We start from the raw sequence: 19,819 nt of genomic DNA, 5'->3' as shown, positions 1-19,819 counted from the left end.
ACAGGTTCAGTTCTAGGGAACAGTCCGTGGTCTCAAATCCTGAACCAAAGATAAGCCTTACAAAACTGGTTAAGAGACTTCAGGATAATCAGGAGCAAAAAGTGATCCATGTGAAGATGGAGCTTCTACTCACTTGTTCAGGTTCAACATGGCAGAACATAGATATTTTCTCTTTCACTGATGTGTCAAGAGGATTTGCACACCTGCACACAACCTGGTAGTAAAAGAAAGCAAGACAGTAAGAATGGCTTACAAAGCTGGGCTTTCTCCTAATTGAAATGAAAACAGACATCCTGGCACAACGCATGCATATTATGACAATACTATCTGTCTGTAAAACTTAAAATTCCCAAATCCCAAACTGGCAAAACAGACACGATTACTGCACTACAAGAGGCAAACGGGGTTTCCTCAGTGTTCTTGGTTAGGAGGGAAGAGAGAATAAATGACTCGCTGAGAGAAGAAATAAGACTCAACCATGTACATCCCAGATAAGGAAATATTTGTAAACTACAGCCCCAGTTCAAAGAACTAAACCTATTTCTCCACCATCCACTTAAAAGCATGCCAAGAAAACAAAGGGCTTGGGTGCCACAGAAGATCATGCTCAAACCAAGTAATAAGGACACCTTACCAGGTCTGGGGAAAGCCCGAGGCCTCTGAGCTCCCGAACACTATTCTGGGTAGGCTTAGTCTTCTGTTCCCCTGTTGAACTTGGCTATTTTATAAAAGAAAAAGAAGAAAAAAAAAGTTACTTGCTCGATGGTAGGAATTTTCAAGTCTGAATTTTCCCTGAACCCCCTTTTTAATGGGGAAATAGATTTGATCCCTTAGTTAGTTTTTATTTTTGTAAAACTTACACATCACATATTTTAGAGTCAAATAGTTCTACAAAGTTTGTCCTTAAGACCAGATAAAATCTAGAGACAGCCAGCCACTCTTTCACTCTTTTAACTGATCCCTCTAGTACACTTTATTGCTGATTCCTAACTTATAGTTTGAGGCATTTTTTATTGATTTCCCCGTTACATTCAACACTTGCAACCATTCTGAGCCTGCCACCCCCCACTTCACGATCCCTCACCAGTGTTTGTGACTTTTGAAAGTAGTTAAATACTGTCCACCAGTAGCCATGTGCCATACTTTTCCTTTCTGGCCCAAATGTTTGTTTTCTGTGTGGCTTTCTGGTTTTGTTGGTATGCTGCGTTTTCTATGTACTAAATTATCTTTATTCTCCTCTCACACTTAACAGATACATTTGCTAGGTATAGAATTCTAAGTTGAAAATCATTTCCCCAAGAATTTATAAGGAAACAGCTTCACTGTTAGCTTCCAGTATTGCTGATGAAAAGTTGAATGCCATACCGATTCTTGATGTTTCTCTTCAGAGCCCTTTAGAATTTCTTCCCCATTATTCTGAAATTTCACAAGGATGTGCCTTGGTGTGGAGGTTCATTTTTCATTCAATATGTTAGGCACTCAGCGGGTCCTTTCAATCTAAAACCTCATGTCTGGAAACTTCCTTGAATTGTTTAGAATAAAAAAATTTTTTTCTATGAAGGGCCATATAAGTATTTTAGGTTTTGTTGGCCAAGCATTCTCTGTCACAGCTACTCAACTCTGCTCTTTTAATACAAAAGCAGCATGGACAATATATAAACCTAAGGGTGTGGTCATATGTCCATATACTTTTTAAAATGGCTGGGCTGACTTGACCTGTGGGCATAGCTTATGGACCCCTGGTTCAGAATCTTTCCTTCTCCATTTGTTATTTTTTGGGACATCCTATTATTTGGATGTTAGAACTCCTGGACCATTCCTCAACTTCCTTGGTTTTTCTCTCTTATCTTTCTGTTCTTCTTCCCAGCGTATTTCATCAACCTTCTTTCTCTTAAAATTTTCAGTTCTGTTATCTAATTTTTAATCCCCAAGAATTTTCTATTCTCTGAACATTCCCTTCTTGGGTATCCAGCTTTGTCAAATTGATGCGTTTATCTCCCTTTAATTCTAAGGATATTAATGACAGATTGTTTTATTTTCTCTAAGTTTCCTGCTCCCTGCAGAGCCTTAATTTCCTCTAATTTTCTTTTTTTCCTATTGTTTTGATCACTGGCTACCAGGTCACATGGAGAAGGTAAGTGGACGTTACGTGAATGTGCACAGACTTGTGCACTCGGGAATCTGTCTGGCCTGTTTCACTGGGGAATCTCTGAAGGCAGTGTTGTTTTTTTTCTCCTGGGGTGGTCATACACCCAAGAAGAATCTTACAACCTCCTACATGGACGGTCCAAGCCTGGCTGTGATGTTTATGGGAACCAAGTGGAAGAAGATAGGGTGTCTCCAAAGCATCAAATTACACTCCCTTCCCCCATCTCTGTTTTTAGTTCAGTATTACTGCCCTCAAATATCCCTAGTGTCTGCTCATTCAGAATCTCTCTTCAGAGAAAAAAAAGCTCCAAGTCTTCGGCCAAGGTGGGGGTGGGGCTAGTGCCCCGCAGTGCACATTAGGGAAAGATGGAGCTCGTAACTGCTATTCCAGAAGCAGTCAGACCCCTTGGGGGTCTAACTGCTTCTGGAACGGCAGCTGTGAGCCCCCCCTTTCTCCCCCTGCCAGAGGTACCAGAGGCTGCCCTTCCTGCACCTCTGGGGGCTTTGAAGGGCAAACTGGATTGCTTCTCTTTTCCTGATGCAGGCTGAGGATCCAGCTCTCCCAGGTCTGCTAAGTCAGTTTCTACATGTCCACCTGCTTTCTGCCTTCCTAATTTTTGTTACTGCTGACACCTCTCTCCGTATTTATCTTTGTGAATTTTTGTCTATATAAAAATTCCCTTTACCACAGTTGTCATGGGCTTCACCATGTGGTTAAAGACAAATAGATATGGTCAGTCCACCAGCTTTAAATGCAACGTCCCTAATTATTTCCCCAAATGTTTCCCACTGGATCTTTTCATAAAGTATGACTGTAATTTAAAGTACACAAAGAAGTTTTTATTTTCTGCTTTCCGCAGCTCAAATATTTAAAACAGAAAAGGAGTGAAAATCATTCTTTTCTCCCTCCTCTCCATCACTCCGAAGTTTTAAATGACTTACCTGAGGAACTAGGCTGACATGAATATTACAGAAGTTTTCTCTTTTGACCTTGAATTGGAACTGACGGAAGGCCTCAATAAAGGGCATGCTTTCTATATCTCCCACTGTTCCACCGAGCTAGAGGAACAAAGTTATTTTAGAGGTTAAACACTAAACTTCCCTCCTGTGGGTTACTTTTCTGTCAGTAATTAGATATTTCTTTGTGCTAAAAGATTACTTTTTTTTGGATGAGTTTACCATTCCCCAGGATTATCGTGGATCTTTTCAAGAAAAAGGTCTGGTGAAAGATGTACTAAAAATTTTAATTGTAGAAGAGTCATAGAGCAACCTAAATCTTATCCACAAAAAACTTTTGTATTAAAAAGCATCAGTTGCAGCCTACCCCACATGGTTGAGCATCTACCTATGAACCAGTGGTAGGCAAACTCATTAGTCAACAGAGCCAAATATCAACAGTACAACAATTGAAATTTCTTTTGAGAGCCAAATTTTTTAAAGTTAAACTTCTTCTAAGGCCACTTCTTCAAAATAGACTCACCCAGGCCGTGGTATTTTGTGGAAGAGCCACACTCAAGGGGCCAAAAAGCTGCATGTGGGCTAGCGAGCCGCAGTTTGCTGACCACAGAACCAGGAAATCACAATTCAATTCCCAGTCAGGGAACATGCCCAGGTTGTGGACTCAACCCCCAATGGGGCATGCAGGGGGCAGCTGACCAATGATTCTCTCTCATCATTGATGTGTCTATCTCTCTCTCCCTCTCCCTTCCTCTCTGAAATATGTGTATATGTGTATATAATTATATGTATACATATAATTTTTTAAAAAATTATCAGTTACAAACTAGCTGCTGGAACTTGAGTCTCCTATTTTGCAGGAACAGAGATCCAATAGCCAGGATCAGCAAAGCAAGAGTATAAAAACTGAAACCAAAAGAGGCTCATTCATTCAGAGAAACACAAATGTGTCACAGTCCACACCACGTAGATAAATGCTGAAAAAGGAAAATTGCTCAGGCAAAGTATCAGTTTGACTGCACAGCCGATCCACATGTCTGTTGCTCTGCCCTCACCTGCCACATCACAGTCAGGAGGGTCAAGGGCTTCGCCGCTGATGGCTGACTAAGGAGGTGAACAGTACACTTGGCCACCCACCCAGGAATCACAGAGTTTAGAAAAGACGTATACACACCTCGATAACACACACTTGAGGTTCCAGGCCGTCTTCATCGACAGGTATTAATGCCTGTCTCATTACCCACTCCTGGATTGCATCTGTGATGTGAGGAACAACTGGGAAGGAAAAAAAAAAGGGTGATGACTCACACTTTTCCATCAGCATAGATGAGGAAGACACACTTTATCTTTAACAGCAAATGGCTGCACGCTTTGCCTTCACAGAGAGGTAAAGGGATCACAAAAATATTTTTTTAAAGTATATTTTATTGATTTTTTATAGAGAGGAAGGGAGAGAGATAGAGAGCTAGAAACGTCAATGAGAGAGAAAAACATCGACCAGCCACCTCCTGCACACCCCTCACCGGGGATGTGCCCGCAACCAATGTATATGCCCTTGACCAGAATCGAACCTGGGACCCTTCAGTCCGCAGACCGACGCTCTACCACTGAGCCAAACCGGTTTCGGCCACAAAAATATTTTTGAGACCACTCTTAAAAGACCTTAAAAAAATCTTTGGGCTCCTACTCCCACGCCCCACAGTCTCCTTTCCAGATTCCCAGTTGTGGCCGGATACACTAGAGGAGAGTAAGGTTGAGAGTGGCGTCCTGACCCAATCAGAGTTCACCTCCTCAGTCAGCCATCAGCAGTGAGGCCCTTGACCCTCGTCCATATCAGGACGTCACTCTGACTCAGGGTGTGGGTCAGAGTGGCATCCCACACCCTTAGTCGGTCTACCCTGGCTGCACAACCATAACCACACGGCAGACCACGTGGCCGCCCTACTGCTTACCTGGGTGCTTTTCAAGGAACAGGAGAAAGCAGGACCCTGCTCCATTACGTTTCCAGATTCCCAGAGGGGAGACAATGCACACGAGACAGTACAGTTAGGAGCACAACCTCTGCGCTCAGAATGTCTGGATTCACGTCTCCGTTCTACCTCTCATTAGGGGTGGATTTTTGGGCAAATTACTTAACTATTCTTAAGCTCAATTTCCCTCTCCATTAACTGGAGATAATAGCTTCTCCTTCATAAAGCTATGGAAATCACATGAGACAGCACTGGTAAATGCTAAGTAGAGTGCCTAGCACATGTCAATGCTCAATAAATGCCAGCTATTGCTAAAAACTTTTAAAAATCTTAACTGTTAGATTCTGATAACAAAATCCCAAGGGGCAGAGATTACTGTTTTACTTGCTATGCATAGAGCCAGCAGTGCCTCAAGCACAAGGAAATTCATTATCTATTCCATATACATCAGCTACAGTGATCTTTCAAAAATGCAAATCAGCCGAGACCGGTTTGGCTCAGTGGATAGAGCGTCGGCTTGGGGACTGAAGGGTCCCGGGTTCGATTCCGGTCAAGGGCATGTACCTTGGTTGCGGGCACACCCCCAGTAGGGGGTGTGCAAGAGGCAGCTGATCGATGACTCTCTCTCATCGATGTTTCTGACTTGCTATCTCTCTCCCTTTCTCTCTGTACAAAATCAATAAAATATATTAAAAAAAAAAAAAAAGCAAATCAAAGTTTACCACTCTGAATTTATGCTCCGAGTAAAATCCAAATTCTAGGTCGGGGTGGTAGGCCCCATATGACCTTGCTGCAACTCCGACCTCTCACCATCCCCTGGGTCACTGTGCTCAGCCTTAACAGCTCCTCGTTTCCCTGGTGAAGACCTTTGCAGCCTTGGGGCTTGGTACGTGCCACGCACCCTCCTCCCTCCAGTCCTCCCATGGCTAGCCTCTCGGCTCATTCATCCTCTCCTTAGAGGCTTTCCCTGAGCACCTGTCCAGCTGGCTCTCCCCACTACTTTCTCTATCTCTCTTCACTCTTCTTCCATCACAGCTCCTAACAGACACCTCATTCCCTCTGTGTGTAACCTCCACGAGGGCAATGGCCTCTCTGATCTTCTTCATCAGGATTCCCAGCACCAGGGAGGTCTGACTACCAGGAATGAGCATTCACAACATATCTGATGAGTGAATGAATAAATGGACAAATACACTGGAGCCCAGAAAAAAGAACTGTATAATCAAGGTCATTATAATTCCAAATTGATCCCTTTGTGTGTGTCAGGAACTCAAGAGAAACTCTTTACTGACTTAGCTCCTTTAATCCTCCTAACATCCAGGAGAAGTAGACACTGTTATTATCATCTTCATTTTACAGAAAAGGAAACCAGACCTGAGAGGTTAAGTAGTCCACCTATGTTCATAAAGTTGGTAAGTGGCAGAGCTAAGGTGTAAACATGACCTGATTAGCCTAGAGTCTGGTCTAAGGTAGCTCACTGTCACAGGGACTTTTGGCTTTTGGTCCAGTAAAGCCTAAAGCCAAAAGCAGATCTATTCTCCTAACCCAGGTGAAAGCCACTTTTTAGCAGCCCCAAAAGTGTGTATGTATGTCATTATACTAGGTCAGTGGTTTTCCAACCCCATCTTTTTCAAACCAGCATTTTCTCAAATGAACCACTATGCAAACCCCAAGACAGCAAACATACAAGTGAAACTGGGCTGGTGACAGCTCAAGAGGACTTACCAGATCCCCTAACCCATTTGCACTGATGAGTAGCCTAAAATCAATGCACATGATGCATGCTTTTCCCCTGCCACCACCTATACACAGACACAGCAACCATACACACACACACACTCTGACAGGCTTATTGTCCTAACCTAGTTGCCTTCAGCACTTCACACTCATCACTGTACTGTATAAAGACAACAGCTCTCTGGACTCAGATCACACCACCAGATTGACAGCTTTAGTGCCATCCAGAGCATTGATGGCTTCTTCAAGTTATTTTTTGAGTCAACTGAAGGTTAATAAAAAGCTAATATGCAAATAGAACAAATGGTGGAACAGAACAACTGGTCAGGGCGTTCGAGGAACATGGAGGGCGTAGCCGCAGTGGGATGGTGGAGGTTAGTGGGGGTGACAGACTAAGGCAGGGCACTGTTCGCTGCCACCAGTGGGTGAGCCACTGGTGGTTACTGAAAATTCTTTGCTCCCGTGCACCATGGTCCTGCCCAGTGCTTGCACCTGTTACCGGCGCTAGCCCCACTTGCATCTGCTGCTGGCGCCCAGCATCAGCCCCGATCCCTTGGTGCTGCCAGTGGGTGCAAGCAGCAGCTGCCAGCCCCAAGCGCCCCTCAGGGCTTCTCCACCTCCCCCTGCTCCTGAGGGGAGATCAGGGCCGGCAGCACATCTGCTACTGGCCCCACTTGCACCCACTGCCAGTGCCAGAGCCACCACTCGCAACCACTGCCAGCGCCAGCTCTGCTCTCACCCGCAGCCTATAGCAGAGCTGCTGCTTGCACCTGCTGCTGGTATCCGGCACCGGTCCCAATCGCTCAGCACCATCAGCAAACAAGCAGCTGCTGCCAGCCCTGACTGCCCCTGAGGGCTTCTCCACCTTTCCCTGCTCCTAAGGGGCAATCGGGACAGCAGCCACAGCTAGCACCTGCTGCTGGTGCTGGCCCCAATCACTCCGTGTTGGCAAGTGGGGCTGCTGGCAGAGGGAGGGGCCAGGGGCCGTGGTGGGAGGGGCCGGGTGGGGCACAGAGGATGTGCCAAGATCCGCCCCTGTGTCTATTGCAGCCTCCCAGGCCACAGTTCCTTTCAAGGTGCAGGAATTTGTGCACTGGGCTCCTAATATTTCAATAACAATACACAAAAGAAATTCAACTGGTTAAGACTTTTAAACTTGGAAGGTAAATCAGTCTTACCTTGGACGGTTTTTCCCAAGTAATCACCTTTGCGTTCCTTGTTAATGACGTATTGGTATATCTTTCCAGTGGTCAGATTATTGTCCTTGGTGAGGCGGATGTCAAGGAAACGCTCATAGTTACCCAGGTCAAGGTCAACTTCTCCACCATCATCCAGTACAAAAACCTCACCTGCAGCAAACAGTGAAAATGTTTAGGGTAAATGAAAAATATACATGCCATGGCACAACTTGCGTATCAAAACATAAATACTCAACTAGAACGAAGTTACCTATACACAAAGCAATTTATTTCTAGATAACTAAATAGGACACATAAAATCACCAACCATTCTCCAAATGGTAACTTCACAACAAACTTAGTCTGTGTCAGAAATCGTTCTGAAATATCATGGAATTGAAGAAAATTATAGCCCAAAGAGCTATGGACATATGAGACTTTACAGTTAGAATGGCATCTGTTTTCAACAAAAGCTATACTTAAGCAAAGCAAGGTTTGAAATGTGATAAAAGCATGATTTGATTCAAAGCTTAAACATGACATAAATATGTTAAGGTTGTTGATTCTAAAAGCCAACTCTGGGCTACACTTTAGTCCTAAACAAAGTTGTGAAAATGAAAGTATTTCCCATCCCTATGTTTCACATTCATTTCTCCAAACGTCATTTTAGCAACTTTGCCCAGAATGGCTGGTTTGTTCCTACCCTCACAATAAGAGACAAGCTCAAATACAGGAAAAGAAAAAAATGCCTCATTTTCCCCCTCAGAGGGGAGAGCTCATCCTCTGCTTGAGAATTCTGTAGGAAATATTGCCCGATATGTCCGTCTCTTCCTATCGCTATTTATTACACATAGATTTTTGCCCTGGTGACACTCACTCTTACACATTTTTACCTCAACATTAGGAAGTAGAAGTATGAAAACAGAATTTTAAAACTTAGGAAGTATGTTCTATGAGTACATCTCCCGCCAATTTTAAGCAATTAATCTTTGAGGTAATTCAAACAATCAGGGATCACACAGTTGATAGGTACTCTATCCTCCTTTAGCAGTTTCAACTTTTCACTCACCTCAAAAGATGCTCGTTTTTATTTTTTTATTTTTTATTTATTTTTTTTTAATATATTTTATTGATTTTACACAGAGAGGAATTGAGAGGGACAGAGAGTTAGAAACGTCGACGAGAGAGAAACACCGACCAGCTGCCTCTTGCACACTCCCCAGTGGGGATGTGTGCCCGCAACCAAGGTACATGCCCTTGACCGGAATCGAACCCGGGACCTTTCAGTCCACAGGCCGATGCTCTATCCACTGAGCCAAACCGGTCCCCGCAAAAGATGCTCGTTTTTATTATCCAAACTCTGTTAGCAAAACAGAAACTCTAGCATCTATATGTTGCTAAAATCCCTGCAAAGTGGTCCATTAGCCCGTTTGAATGGAATTCTCCATCAAAGGAACACGCAACTTCCAGAGGTCAGTTACCTCCACCTTGGAAAGCGCTTGTATTATCAAGATCTTTCTTATACCAGGGAAAACTCTATTTCTTTATTATCTTTTCATGCATCCTGTTTCTAAAGCTTGGGGCCAGCAAAAATAAGTATAACCCCTGTTCTCAAATATTTAAAGAAAGTTGTCACCAGATTACCTATTTTCAATCGAAGTGACAGATTTTAATTCAGCTGCCAAAAAGATAATTTCTATTATTTCTGTAATAGAAACCTCTAAACTCTAATTACTACATAGCATATTAAGATTTCTGCTTCCTCTCTGTCCAAGTGAGAAAAGCATCATTCTGCAACTCTAAGGAACTTTTTAGAAAGCAAGAAATGGAAGTTATGTCATGCAAAATACACACAATTTCCTAGGGCTGACTGACATTTCTTCTACACACTACACATTACTTTTAAAAAGAAAGAAGAGCCCTAGGCCATTTGGCTCAGTGGACAGAGAGTCAGCCTACAGACTAAAGGTCCTGGGTTCAATTTTGATCAGTTGCATGCTTGATCCCCCGCCCTGACCAGGGCACATGTGGGAGGCAACCACTTGATATGTCTCATACCAATGTTTCTCTCTCTCTGTCTCTCCCCCTCCCTTCCATTCCCTAAAAATCAATGGAAAAATATCCTCGAGTGAGGATTAACAAGTAAATAAAAGAAAAATGCACTTTGCTTACCATGCTCATAAGGAGAGAATGTCCCTGCATCGATGTTAATGTACGGGTCAATTTTAATAGAAGTTACATGTAAACCACATGACTTCAGTATTGTGCCCACACTGCTGGCGATGATTCCTTTTCCAATTCCTGATATAACACCACCAGTAACTAGAATGTACTTCATTTTACTTTGTGACCTGGGAGGACGAAAAATTAAAGGTTAAATACACCTCAACAAAATAAACGAAGGTTCACATACCAGCTCTGCCACTTAACTATTGGGTCTAGTAATAATTAATGTCGTTTTCTAACATTCGTTTAAAATCTTGCTTGGCGTTGACTTGTATTGACATAACCTTCAAACACGTGGTATCTACAGAACATGTGAAGTGCAATTAACAAGTTTTGCTTGAAAAAGTTTGTGTTTGGTTTGGTTTTTGTTGCAAAACTAGGGCTAAGAAGATGGCGGATGAAGAGCATATTCGGCACTGCATGCTTTACGAGTTCCAATTAGGAAGAAAAGCAAGTGAGGCTGCAAAAAACATCTGTAGGGCTCTTGGTCAAGATGCAGTTAGCGCCAGAAAATGCCAGCGTTGGTTTGAGAAATTTCGCGAGGGAAATTTTTCGTTAGATGACAAGAGTGGTCGAGGCCGTGTGTCCAATTTTGATCAAGAAGCTCTTCAAGCTCTTTTGGTGCAAAATCCTCAAATTACCCAACAAGAGCTTGCGACAACTTTAAATTGTTCACAAAAAACAATTTCCAATCAATTGCGTGCACTTGGCAAAGTCCAAAAGTTTGGAAAATGGGTTCCTCATGAGTTGACTGACAACAACGGTAATCAAAGAGTCACAATTTGCAGTTCGCTCCTCTCTCGTCAAAACCGTTTGCCGTTTTTAGAGCAAATTGTTACCGGAGATGAAGAATGGGTGCTGTATGTTAATTTGAAAAGGCGGCCTCAATGGTTGGACAAAAATGAGGCTCCGCAGCCAATGCCAAAACCTGACTTGCATGCGAAAAAAGTGATGTTGTGTGTTTGGTGGAATTTTAAAGGAATTCTTCATTATGAACTTTTACCATCTAACCAAACCATTACAAGTGCAGTGTATAGTGCCCAATTGGAAAGGTTAGCCCAAGCTTTAAGAGAAAAAGAACCCGTGCTGATTAATCGGAAGGGCGTAATTCTTCACCACGATAACGCACGAACGCATACTGCAAGAATCACTGCTGAAAAACTGCGCCAGTTGGAATGGGAAGTTCTCCCTCAACCTGCATATTCTCCTGATATTGCCCCTTCCGATTACCATTTGTTTCATTCTTTGCAAAACTTTCTTCTTGGAAAAAAAATTTAATAATGAAGAATGCCTCAAAAATGCATTGACTGAATTTTTTGCATCAAAATCACAAGAGTTTTACAACAGAGGGATTAAAATGCTTCCTGAGCGTTGGGCACAAGTAGTAGAAAACAACGGCAACTATATTGTTGATTAAATTTTGTTGTTTTGTTTAAATAAATTCGATTTTAAAAAGTATTAGAAAACGACATTTTCTAGACCTAATAGTTATAACCCTCTTGGAGCCTAAGTTTTCCTGTCTGTCACATGACTTCTGAAAGTTGTTTTGTTGTTTTTGGGCCACTGAATGGCTTCAGTCAAATATGAGTTGAAAAACAACTGCTAGCCAAAACCGGTTTGGCTCAGTGGCTCAATGGATAGAGCGTTGGCTTGCGGACTGAAAGGTCCCGGGTTTGATTCTGGTCAAGGGCGTGTACCTTGGTTGTGGGCACATCCTCAATGGGGGTGTGTGAGTGCAAGAGGCAGCTAATTGATGATTCTCTCTCATCAATGTTTCTAATTCTCTATCCCTCTCTCCTCCTCTCTGTAAAAAATCAATAAAATAGCCCAAACCGGTTTGGCTCAGTGGATAGAGCATCGGTCTGCGGACTGAAAGGTCCCGGGTTCGATTCCGATCAAGGACACGTACAATGGTTGCGGGCAAATCCACGGTAGGGGGTGTGCAGGAGGCAGTTGGTCGATGTTTCTCTCTCATCAATGTTTCTAGCTCTCTGTCCCTCTATAAAAATAAAAAAAATATATATATATTTTTAAAAATCAATAAAATATATATTTTAAAAAAAGAAAAACTGCTAATCAAATAATGTACCTATTTTTTTTTTAAGTTTTGACAACAACCCTCAGAATCAACTGAATAAAAAAATAATAACTTTAAGCTATTGATAGAACACTATGCCTCAAATGTTGGCTGACACCACCACCAGACAATGGAACACCAGGCAGGCACCTCATTATTTTCCCTACACGGGGAAACAATTTCATCCTTGGATGAGCACTCTGATTTCCCATAAAAGTAATAGTGTCTTTGGCTAAATCACAAGGTAGCCCTAAGAAAACACGGCTCCTCTAGGTTACGGAAGACAGAATAAAAGGAAAGAACTTTAACATTGACAATAAGTTGCAGTTAAACCTATCAATCTGTTGAAGGAAGCTCTCTTCTGCAGTTTAATAACACTCCTGGCCAGCAATCTCTCCCAGGTATGACCTGAAGAGTTTTATCTATCGGAGGAAAGGGACAGCAGATAATAAACCAGTGTGAAGCACATAATGGGCGGAGGACTCAAAGAGAGGGCAGATTAGATTAAATCCAAAGAACCAGACAGTTGTGGCCGTGTCTGGAAGAAACAGACTCTAGGAGAGATAAAAGGGATGGACAGATAACAAGAACAGCGGAAATAAGGGGCAGGTAAAGCAGCGTGGACCAGAAGAGGAGACAGAGACAGGCTCGCAAGCAATTTACCACGGGCCCACGGCATCAAAGGTCCAGAAACATCATTTAGTCAATAAACCTAAATGTGATCAAAATGAAAAATGCAATCGCCAAGGAGAAAAAGCGGTGCTTGCTTTGGCAAAGTCAGGTCCTTCTCTGGGAACACTTCATGTGAAGCCAAATTATAACAAAAATAAGCTAAGAAAAGGAACAAGGAAACTGGAGTTCTGCTTGGAGCAATCTCCCACCCTGTTCTTCCCCAAAGCAAGACACACCTGGCAAGAAGATGAGAATGCTTAGAATGTCTCCACCCTGAGAGAAGACTAGGTCCCTGTCCCACTCTGTCCTCTGTAGCAACATTTCCAAAAACCATGTTCTTGGTGTCTACAAAACGCATATGGGGTTCCCAAAAAGGGCTTTAGAGACAGATAAATAAGAGGAATGCTGGTTCAACAGTCAATTGGCTTCTTCAATGCAAGACCTCTGGGAGCCTTTAATAAGGTAACATTTAATGTGACCTCCAAAAAAAAAGGAGTATACAGAGCATGCAGTTTCCCTCATGTCCTAACAAATTTATTTGACCCCATGTCCCTAACATTTGGGGAAAACACTTCTCTGACTGTTCCCTTAAAGTAAAAATAGTTCCTTCCTCTCACATGAATATCAGGTGTGGTTATATTTTAAATATGTCCTAGCCAGGGATATCCCAGAGACCATGCCTGGTCTTCCTAAATTTGGATGTTCCTAAAATTCCTCAGCCACTCGGAGTGGGTTACAGAGTAAGAAAACTCATCTCACCCTTTACATTTGAGTTGCCCCAATTTTACTGTAAAAGGGGGGATTCCTGCAGTCTCCCACAGTGCCTGGCAATAAATATGCAATGTACTCAAAACCAGATACAGGGGGCTGGCAGGACTCCTCCTCAGTCCTGGACTACCCACGACTGTACGTATGTATGTCAGTGCTCCGGAGCCAGACACTGGGGACCCCCATCCATCAGATTTGGGCCCATCCCTCAAATGGCAGGCAGGCAGTCCAGTTATGAGACAAAACATTTATAAAGAAATGAGTACTCCAGGGATGGTGAGAGCAGGACGCCATGTGGAGCGGACAGAGGGGGGAGAGCAGAAAGCTTTCAGTGACAACACCAGGGTATAAAGTGCCATGCATGACCCCTCTGGAAGGAAAGAAATCCAAGGGAGGGACCCAGACGGCTCCAGAGGTGCTGACCTGCGAGGCTTGCCATGGGGGAGGCAGGGGAAGGGGAACGGTGGGCAGGAAGGTGACAGCTCTCCTAAGAAGGGGAAGACAGTGGGAAGTAAGCTGGAAGTGTAGGCCAGGGACTCAATCATGTGAACATTTGAAAGTTCAATCTGAACTTTATTCTGAAGGCGATGGAGACCATCGCAAGGTTTCCAAGCTAAGAAGTAACAAAAATCACGATGCATCACAGGAATTCAACAAAGATGACAAAAATGAAATAAAATAAAAGCTTCTTTCGCTGTTATATGCGGTGAGCTCCAGCTCCGCCACTTGGGTTCCGAGACCTGTCAAGTCACTGAAGCCGCCCGGAAGCCCGCGTCCTGACATCTGTAAAATGGGGGTGACAGTCTCCACGTCGCCCGTGTCACTGCTGGAGATTCACCGTGACCGTGGGTGCAGGCGAGCGTGCGCCACGCAGACACCGGGAACTTAACTTTAAAACGCAGCATCTTCACCCCGGGCGCCGGGAAGGGAGGCGGGTGGCCGGCCGGCCGGCCACGGGGCTGGAGGGAACGGCTCCGGGCAGCGGCCAGGCCCGGCGGGCTCCAAGGCCCCTTCCGCCCCGGGGACTCGGGGCGCGGCGGAGAGGGGTGCCGAGGCCAGGCCGCGGAGCCCTTCCCACCGCGACAAGCGCGTCTCGGACCTTCAACCCCCACCCCGCGAAGGGACGGCCGTGCCCGGAGGCCGGAGGGACGGGGCGGCCCCAGGCAGTACGAAAAGGAGTAGCATCCGCGGTGCTCCGGCGCACAACGGCCCTCCGCGTCCACGCGCCATGCCGGCCTCCCGCGGCCGGGCCTCCACACTGGGACCCCGTGGCCTTTCCCGGTGCCCCTCTCCCCCCGGCCCTCCGCGGCCCGTCTCCCCGGCGGCGCCCGGCCACGCGGCCCCGCGCGCTCGGGAGCCGGCTCCGAGCCGGCCCGGCCGCCCGCCCCTCTCCCGTTAGGCTCGCAGCTCATTGGGCAGGCCGGCCGCCCTCCTCGCCCCTGATTGGCGCGAGCGGTGTCTGTCACCCGGCGGCGAGGCAGTCCCGCGCGGGCTCGGCTCGCGCCGCCGGTGTCTGCACGGAGGACAGCGCCCCCGGGGTCCCGGGTGCCAGCCTACCTGAGGCCGCTTCAGATCCTCCGGGCGGCTGAGGAGCTGGGAGGGAGACGAGCGCGCTGGGCCCCGGCGGCAGCGAAGCAGCGCGGCCGCATGCGCCCGGCAGCCTTTTACCGGGGCGGGCCCTAGGCGGTGCGCACGCACAGGCGGGGGGCGGGGCGGCGCGCGGACCCTCCCCAGGGTGGAGCCGGAGTGCGCAGGCGCAGGGCACTCTCGCTCGCCTACCCCCTGGCGGCCTGATCTCCGGGGTCCTCACCTGCTGACGCTGGAGAAGGAGCTATATTCCAGGCTGGGCAGGCTCCTTCCTCATCCAGCTCCCTTTTCCCCCACATCATCCCTGACGGTGGCTGGTCCTGTGTCATCCCGCTGACACACACTGAGTGCTCACGGTGACACGCGCTATGCAAGGGACCCTGTCTGAGGTCTAACGAGGTGGTGCAGCCCACTGATCAGCTAATTACACTTCACCATTTTCTTTTCTTTTTCTTTTTTTAAAAAATATATGTTATTGATCTTTTATAGAGAGGAAGAGAGAGGGATAGAGAGCTAGAAACATCGATGAGAGAGAAACATCCATCAGTTGCCTCTTGCACATCCCTTACTGGGATATGCCCTTGACTGGAATCGAACCCAGGACCTTTCAGTCCACAGGCCGAGGCTCTATCCACTGAGCCAATCCGGTTTCGGCACACTTCACCATTTTCATAAGTGATTGCTGCTGAAGTGCATGCCAGGGAAGTGAGACTTAGGAGGAGGATGGGGGAAAGGGGGGAAGCCGGACTAAGTTCGTTGGGGACTGGGGATGTAGGCGGGGGAATGTCTTCCCTGTGTGGACAAAAAAAGGAGCCACACAAGCTGATCTGACTAATTTAGGGAAGGCAGCATGGGGGCCTTGCAAACTCAGAGACCTAAAGTAACCACAAAGGCTGGCCTGGTTTTTAAATTAAAATTTTAAATTAAAAAAAGCAGTCTATGATGGGTAGCCATGTCCTAGGCCGGTACCTTCTCTGACAAAGATCAACTTTGATCTTCACTGAACCTATTGTCTTTTTGCATCTATGATAGCATGCCTTTGGAATGTCAGGGTAACTTGTAATTTCCCCTTTTCCGGACCCCTCCGGATACAGTCCATGCGTCAGGACACCACAAGCTCCCTCATTGTTATTGTTACCGTGTTAATTATTAACTATCCTGTACCCACCTATGTAAAAGAAGCATGTGCTGCCCTGCAGGTGTGGTTCTGTGGCTGTGTTGCACCTGTGAATCAGGAGGTCAGGGTTCAATTCCAGTGTGGGGCATGCAGGAGGCTGGTGTTTAATGATTCTCTCTCATCATGGATGTTTCTTCTCTTGCTCCCTTCCTCTCTGAAATAAATTTAAAATATATATATTTTAAAGAAGCATGTGTCTATCTATCATTTTACTTTTTATCCAATCTTAGAGGTTTCCCCCTCTTTACTTTCTCCCACCTCCCTAATCTATCAGCAATGTATTTCATGTAACCCACTTATATCTCCTTTGATGGTAATTTATTTTAATATATATTTTTTGTTGCCTTCAGAGAGGACGGGAGAGGGAGAGATAGGAACATCAATGATGAGAGAGAATCATTGATTAGCTGCCTCCTGCATGCCCCCCTACTGGGCATGTAGCCCACAACCTGGGCATGTGCCCTTGACTGGAATCAAACTCGGGACCCTTCAGTCCTTAGGCCCACACTCTGTCCACTGAGCCAAACTGGCTGGGGCCTTTGATGGTAATTTATAAAAATAGGTGAAAAATCATCATTCTCTAGAATAGGGGTGTCAAACTCAATCAGAGAAGGGGCCAAAATCTAAAATCCAGCCTAAATCGCGGGCCGAATGGTTTACTGAACAGTCATAAACTGTCATTGTGATGGAAACGCAGCGGAGTGCAGTGATGACAGCGCGGTGCGGGCCACATTGCAAGGCCTGGCGGGACGGATTTGGCCCTCGGGCCTTGTGTTTGACACATGTGCTCTAGAACATTATCTCAATACATTGAGATTCTTCTTTCTGTCAATTGTCGACAGGTTGGCTCAAAAAAACGCACAAAAATTCTTTACCGGTTTGAATGTTTCTTACACTAACACCTGAAGTGTACTGGCAAAAGGAAGGGAGGGAAGAGATCAGGGTAAGAATGAGGCAGGAAGAAAAGCCGGGGTAAAGGTCCTGAAGCCCAGAGGAGCCTCGCACGGCTGAATCAGAAGGCCAGTAACTGCGATGGAGAGAGGCAAAGGGAGAGATTAACATGAGATCTGGCTGGAGAGGGGGCAGGGCTATACGATGTAGAGCATTAGAGACCAAGTTAAGGATTTTTTTTTCCCTCCTAAGAGCAGTGGAAAACCAAGAAACTTTTTTTTTTTTGGGGGGGGGGGGGTGTTGGTTTTCTTTTGAGTAGTGAATTACATGCACATGGTTAATTTTTTTTTCTTCAAACACTTGAAAAGTAAATCTCTCATCTCTGTACCCTAGTATTCCTGTTTTCGTCCTCAGAAGCAATTTATCAAAGTTCTTTTCTATCTTCATTAAAGGGTGTTTTTTTTTAAGGTGTGATATGACCAAGTTTATATAATCACTCAAACAAATGGATTTAAAAAAAGAAAAGAAAAAAAAGAAAAGAGGGCTTCTGAGTCTGTCCAAATCTAGACCACCCCTGCTCCTACCCTGCCAAGTTGCCCAAACTGCACTCGGCTTCAAATCTAAAATGTGCTTGGGATGTGTTTGGAGTGTACGGCCACACATTCATTTAAGAAGTATTTGGTGCCAAAACCGGTTTGGCTCAGTGGATAGAGCATCAGCCTGTGGACTGAAAGGTTCCAGGTTTGATTCTGGTCAGGGGCATGTACCTTGGTTGAGGGCACATCCCCAGTGGGGGGTGTGCAGGAGGCGGCTGATTGATGATTCTCTCTTACCGATGTTTCTAACTCTCTGACCCTCTCTTTTCCTCTCTGTAAAAAAAAATCAATAAAATATATATATATTTAAAAAGAAGAATAAAAAGAGAAGTATTTGGTGTTTATCAGAGTGCCTGAGACATGATGGACACTGAGAGCATACTTGCTGAGGCAATAAAGATCCTGTAGGAGATTTTAAAAAGCTGTCTACTCAGCTGCTCTTCCAGACCCCTGGACACTCCCCTCTTCCGCAAAACTCAGCCATCCTCTCCTCCATCCCCTCTCTCAGCTGATGGTCTTGCTTCCTATTTCACTGGAGAGAGAGGGAGATAGAGAGAGGGAGAAAGAGAGAAAGAGAGAGAGAGAGAGAGAGAGAGAAAGAGAGAGAGAGAGAGAGAGAGAGAGAGAGAGAGAGAGAGAGAGTCCACCAGGAGAACTTCCTTGAGCTCTCACCACTGTATCCATCAATCTTTATCTGTGTACTTCCTCTGCCTTCCTCCCTGCGCTGGGGACAAACTGTGTAGCGGTCAAACTGTGCTCTTAGAGGTCAACCTCTCCTCTCTGCTTCATGGGCCATATCCCCTCAGGTCAAGGATGTCACTCTAGGTCTCCCCTCCCGCATCAACGCCCTTTCCCTCTCCAGCAGACCGATAGCATGAGGCAGCTTCCCCCATCTGAAACCCCACTCTTTTTTTTTTTTTTTAATATATATTTTATTGATTTTACACAGAGAGGAATTGAGAGGGACAGAGAGTTAGAAACGTCGATGAGAGAGAAACATCGACCAGCTGCCTCCTGCACACCCGGGACCTTTCAGTCCACAGGCCGACGCTCTATCCACTCAGCCACACCGGTCCCGGCTGAAACCCCGCTCTTGACCACATCTTTCTCTGGTTACCCCATTTTTCAGTGCCCCCTTTTTAGCACAACTCCTAGAAAGTGCTGATGGTTCTTTCTGTCTCCAATTTCTTCCCCCTCTCTCAGGCTTCTTCTGATCAGGCTGTTGCTTGTGTAATTCCACCGAAACTGTTCTTGTCAAAAATTAACCTCTGTTCCCAGAACTCTCCTTCTAGCAGCCTAGACGGACAAGTCCCAGGTAAGATAGCAGTGTGTAGCATGTGCACGGCGTGATTACCTGTGTGTTTTTGTATATCTGGGCTGCTCCTCTCTCCCACCTTGAGCTCACCGACTCCCTGGGAGCTGCGGGGTTACAGCCATACTGCCTCAGATCCTCCCCCAAACTGTATCCCTAGTATTTATAACAGGTAACAGCTAGTCATTCCCTCCTTAAGCCACATTCTTTACTTGGCTTCTAAGAAACCACCGTTTCTCTGTTTTTCTCTTATTTCACAGGACTCACTTGATTCTCTTTTCCTACATTCTCTCCTCTTCCTGACCTTTACACATCAGCATGCCCAGGGCTCAGAAGATCTAGAATCATTCTCTATCTCGTTCAGATTTTCTTTTCTTTTTTTTTTTAAACCATTTTTATCTTTTAAATGAATTTTAAAAAACATGTTTTTATTGGTTTCAGAGAGGAAGGGAGAGGGAGAGATAGAAATACCAATGATGGGAGAGAATCATTGATCAGCTGCCTCCTGCATGCCCCCTGCGGG

General features: G+C 45.4%; 1 protein-coding gene across 7 annotated transcripts in view; it reads right to left on the bottom strand.

The window, feature by feature from the left end:
* Window positions 1-15,445, bottom strand: part of CTPS1 (CTP synthase 1) — a 33,525-nt gene extending 18,080 nt beyond the window's left edge. For 3 of the 7 annotated variants that reach the window (XM_036446050.2, XM_036446048.2, XM_036446051.2), the window contains exons 1-7: window positions 15,291-15,445; window positions 10,163-10,341; window positions 7,991-8,161; window positions 4,280-4,380; window positions 3,091-3,207; window positions 635-718; window positions 134-214 (exon numbers count right to left, since the gene is read on the bottom strand). In XM_036446050.2, the coding sequence (XP_036301943.1) occupies window positions 134-214; window positions 635-718; window positions 3,091-3,207; window positions 4,280-4,380; window positions 7,991-8,161; window positions 10,163-10,328 (720 nt within the window). In that variant the 5' untranslated portion in view covers window positions 10,329-10,341; window positions 15,291-15,445. Of the gene's footprint in view, window positions 1-133; window positions 215-634; window positions 719-3,090; window positions 3,208-4,279; window positions 4,381-7,990; window positions 8,162-10,162; window positions 10,352-12,626; window positions 12,875-12,951; window positions 13,006-15,290 lie in introns of those variants that run through there. The other 4 variants (XM_036446052.2, XM_036446049.2, XM_045584687.1 and 1 more) reach the window with 4 other exon arrangements.
* Between the last annotated feature and the right edge of the window lie 4,374 nt (window positions 15,446-19,819).

This window comes from Pipistrellus kuhlii, unplaced genomic scaffold, assembly GCF_014108245.1.
Source record: "Pipistrellus kuhlii isolate mPipKuh1 unplaced genomic scaffold, mPipKuh1.p scaffold_m20_p_2, whole genome shotgun sequence".
Taxonomy (NCBI): Eukaryota; Metazoa; Chordata; class Mammalia; order Chiroptera; family Vespertilionidae; genus Pipistrellus; species Pipistrellus kuhlii.
The sequence above is the reverse complement of the archived record's forward strand: the minus strand, read 5'-3'. Positions and strand labels throughout refer to the sequence as shown.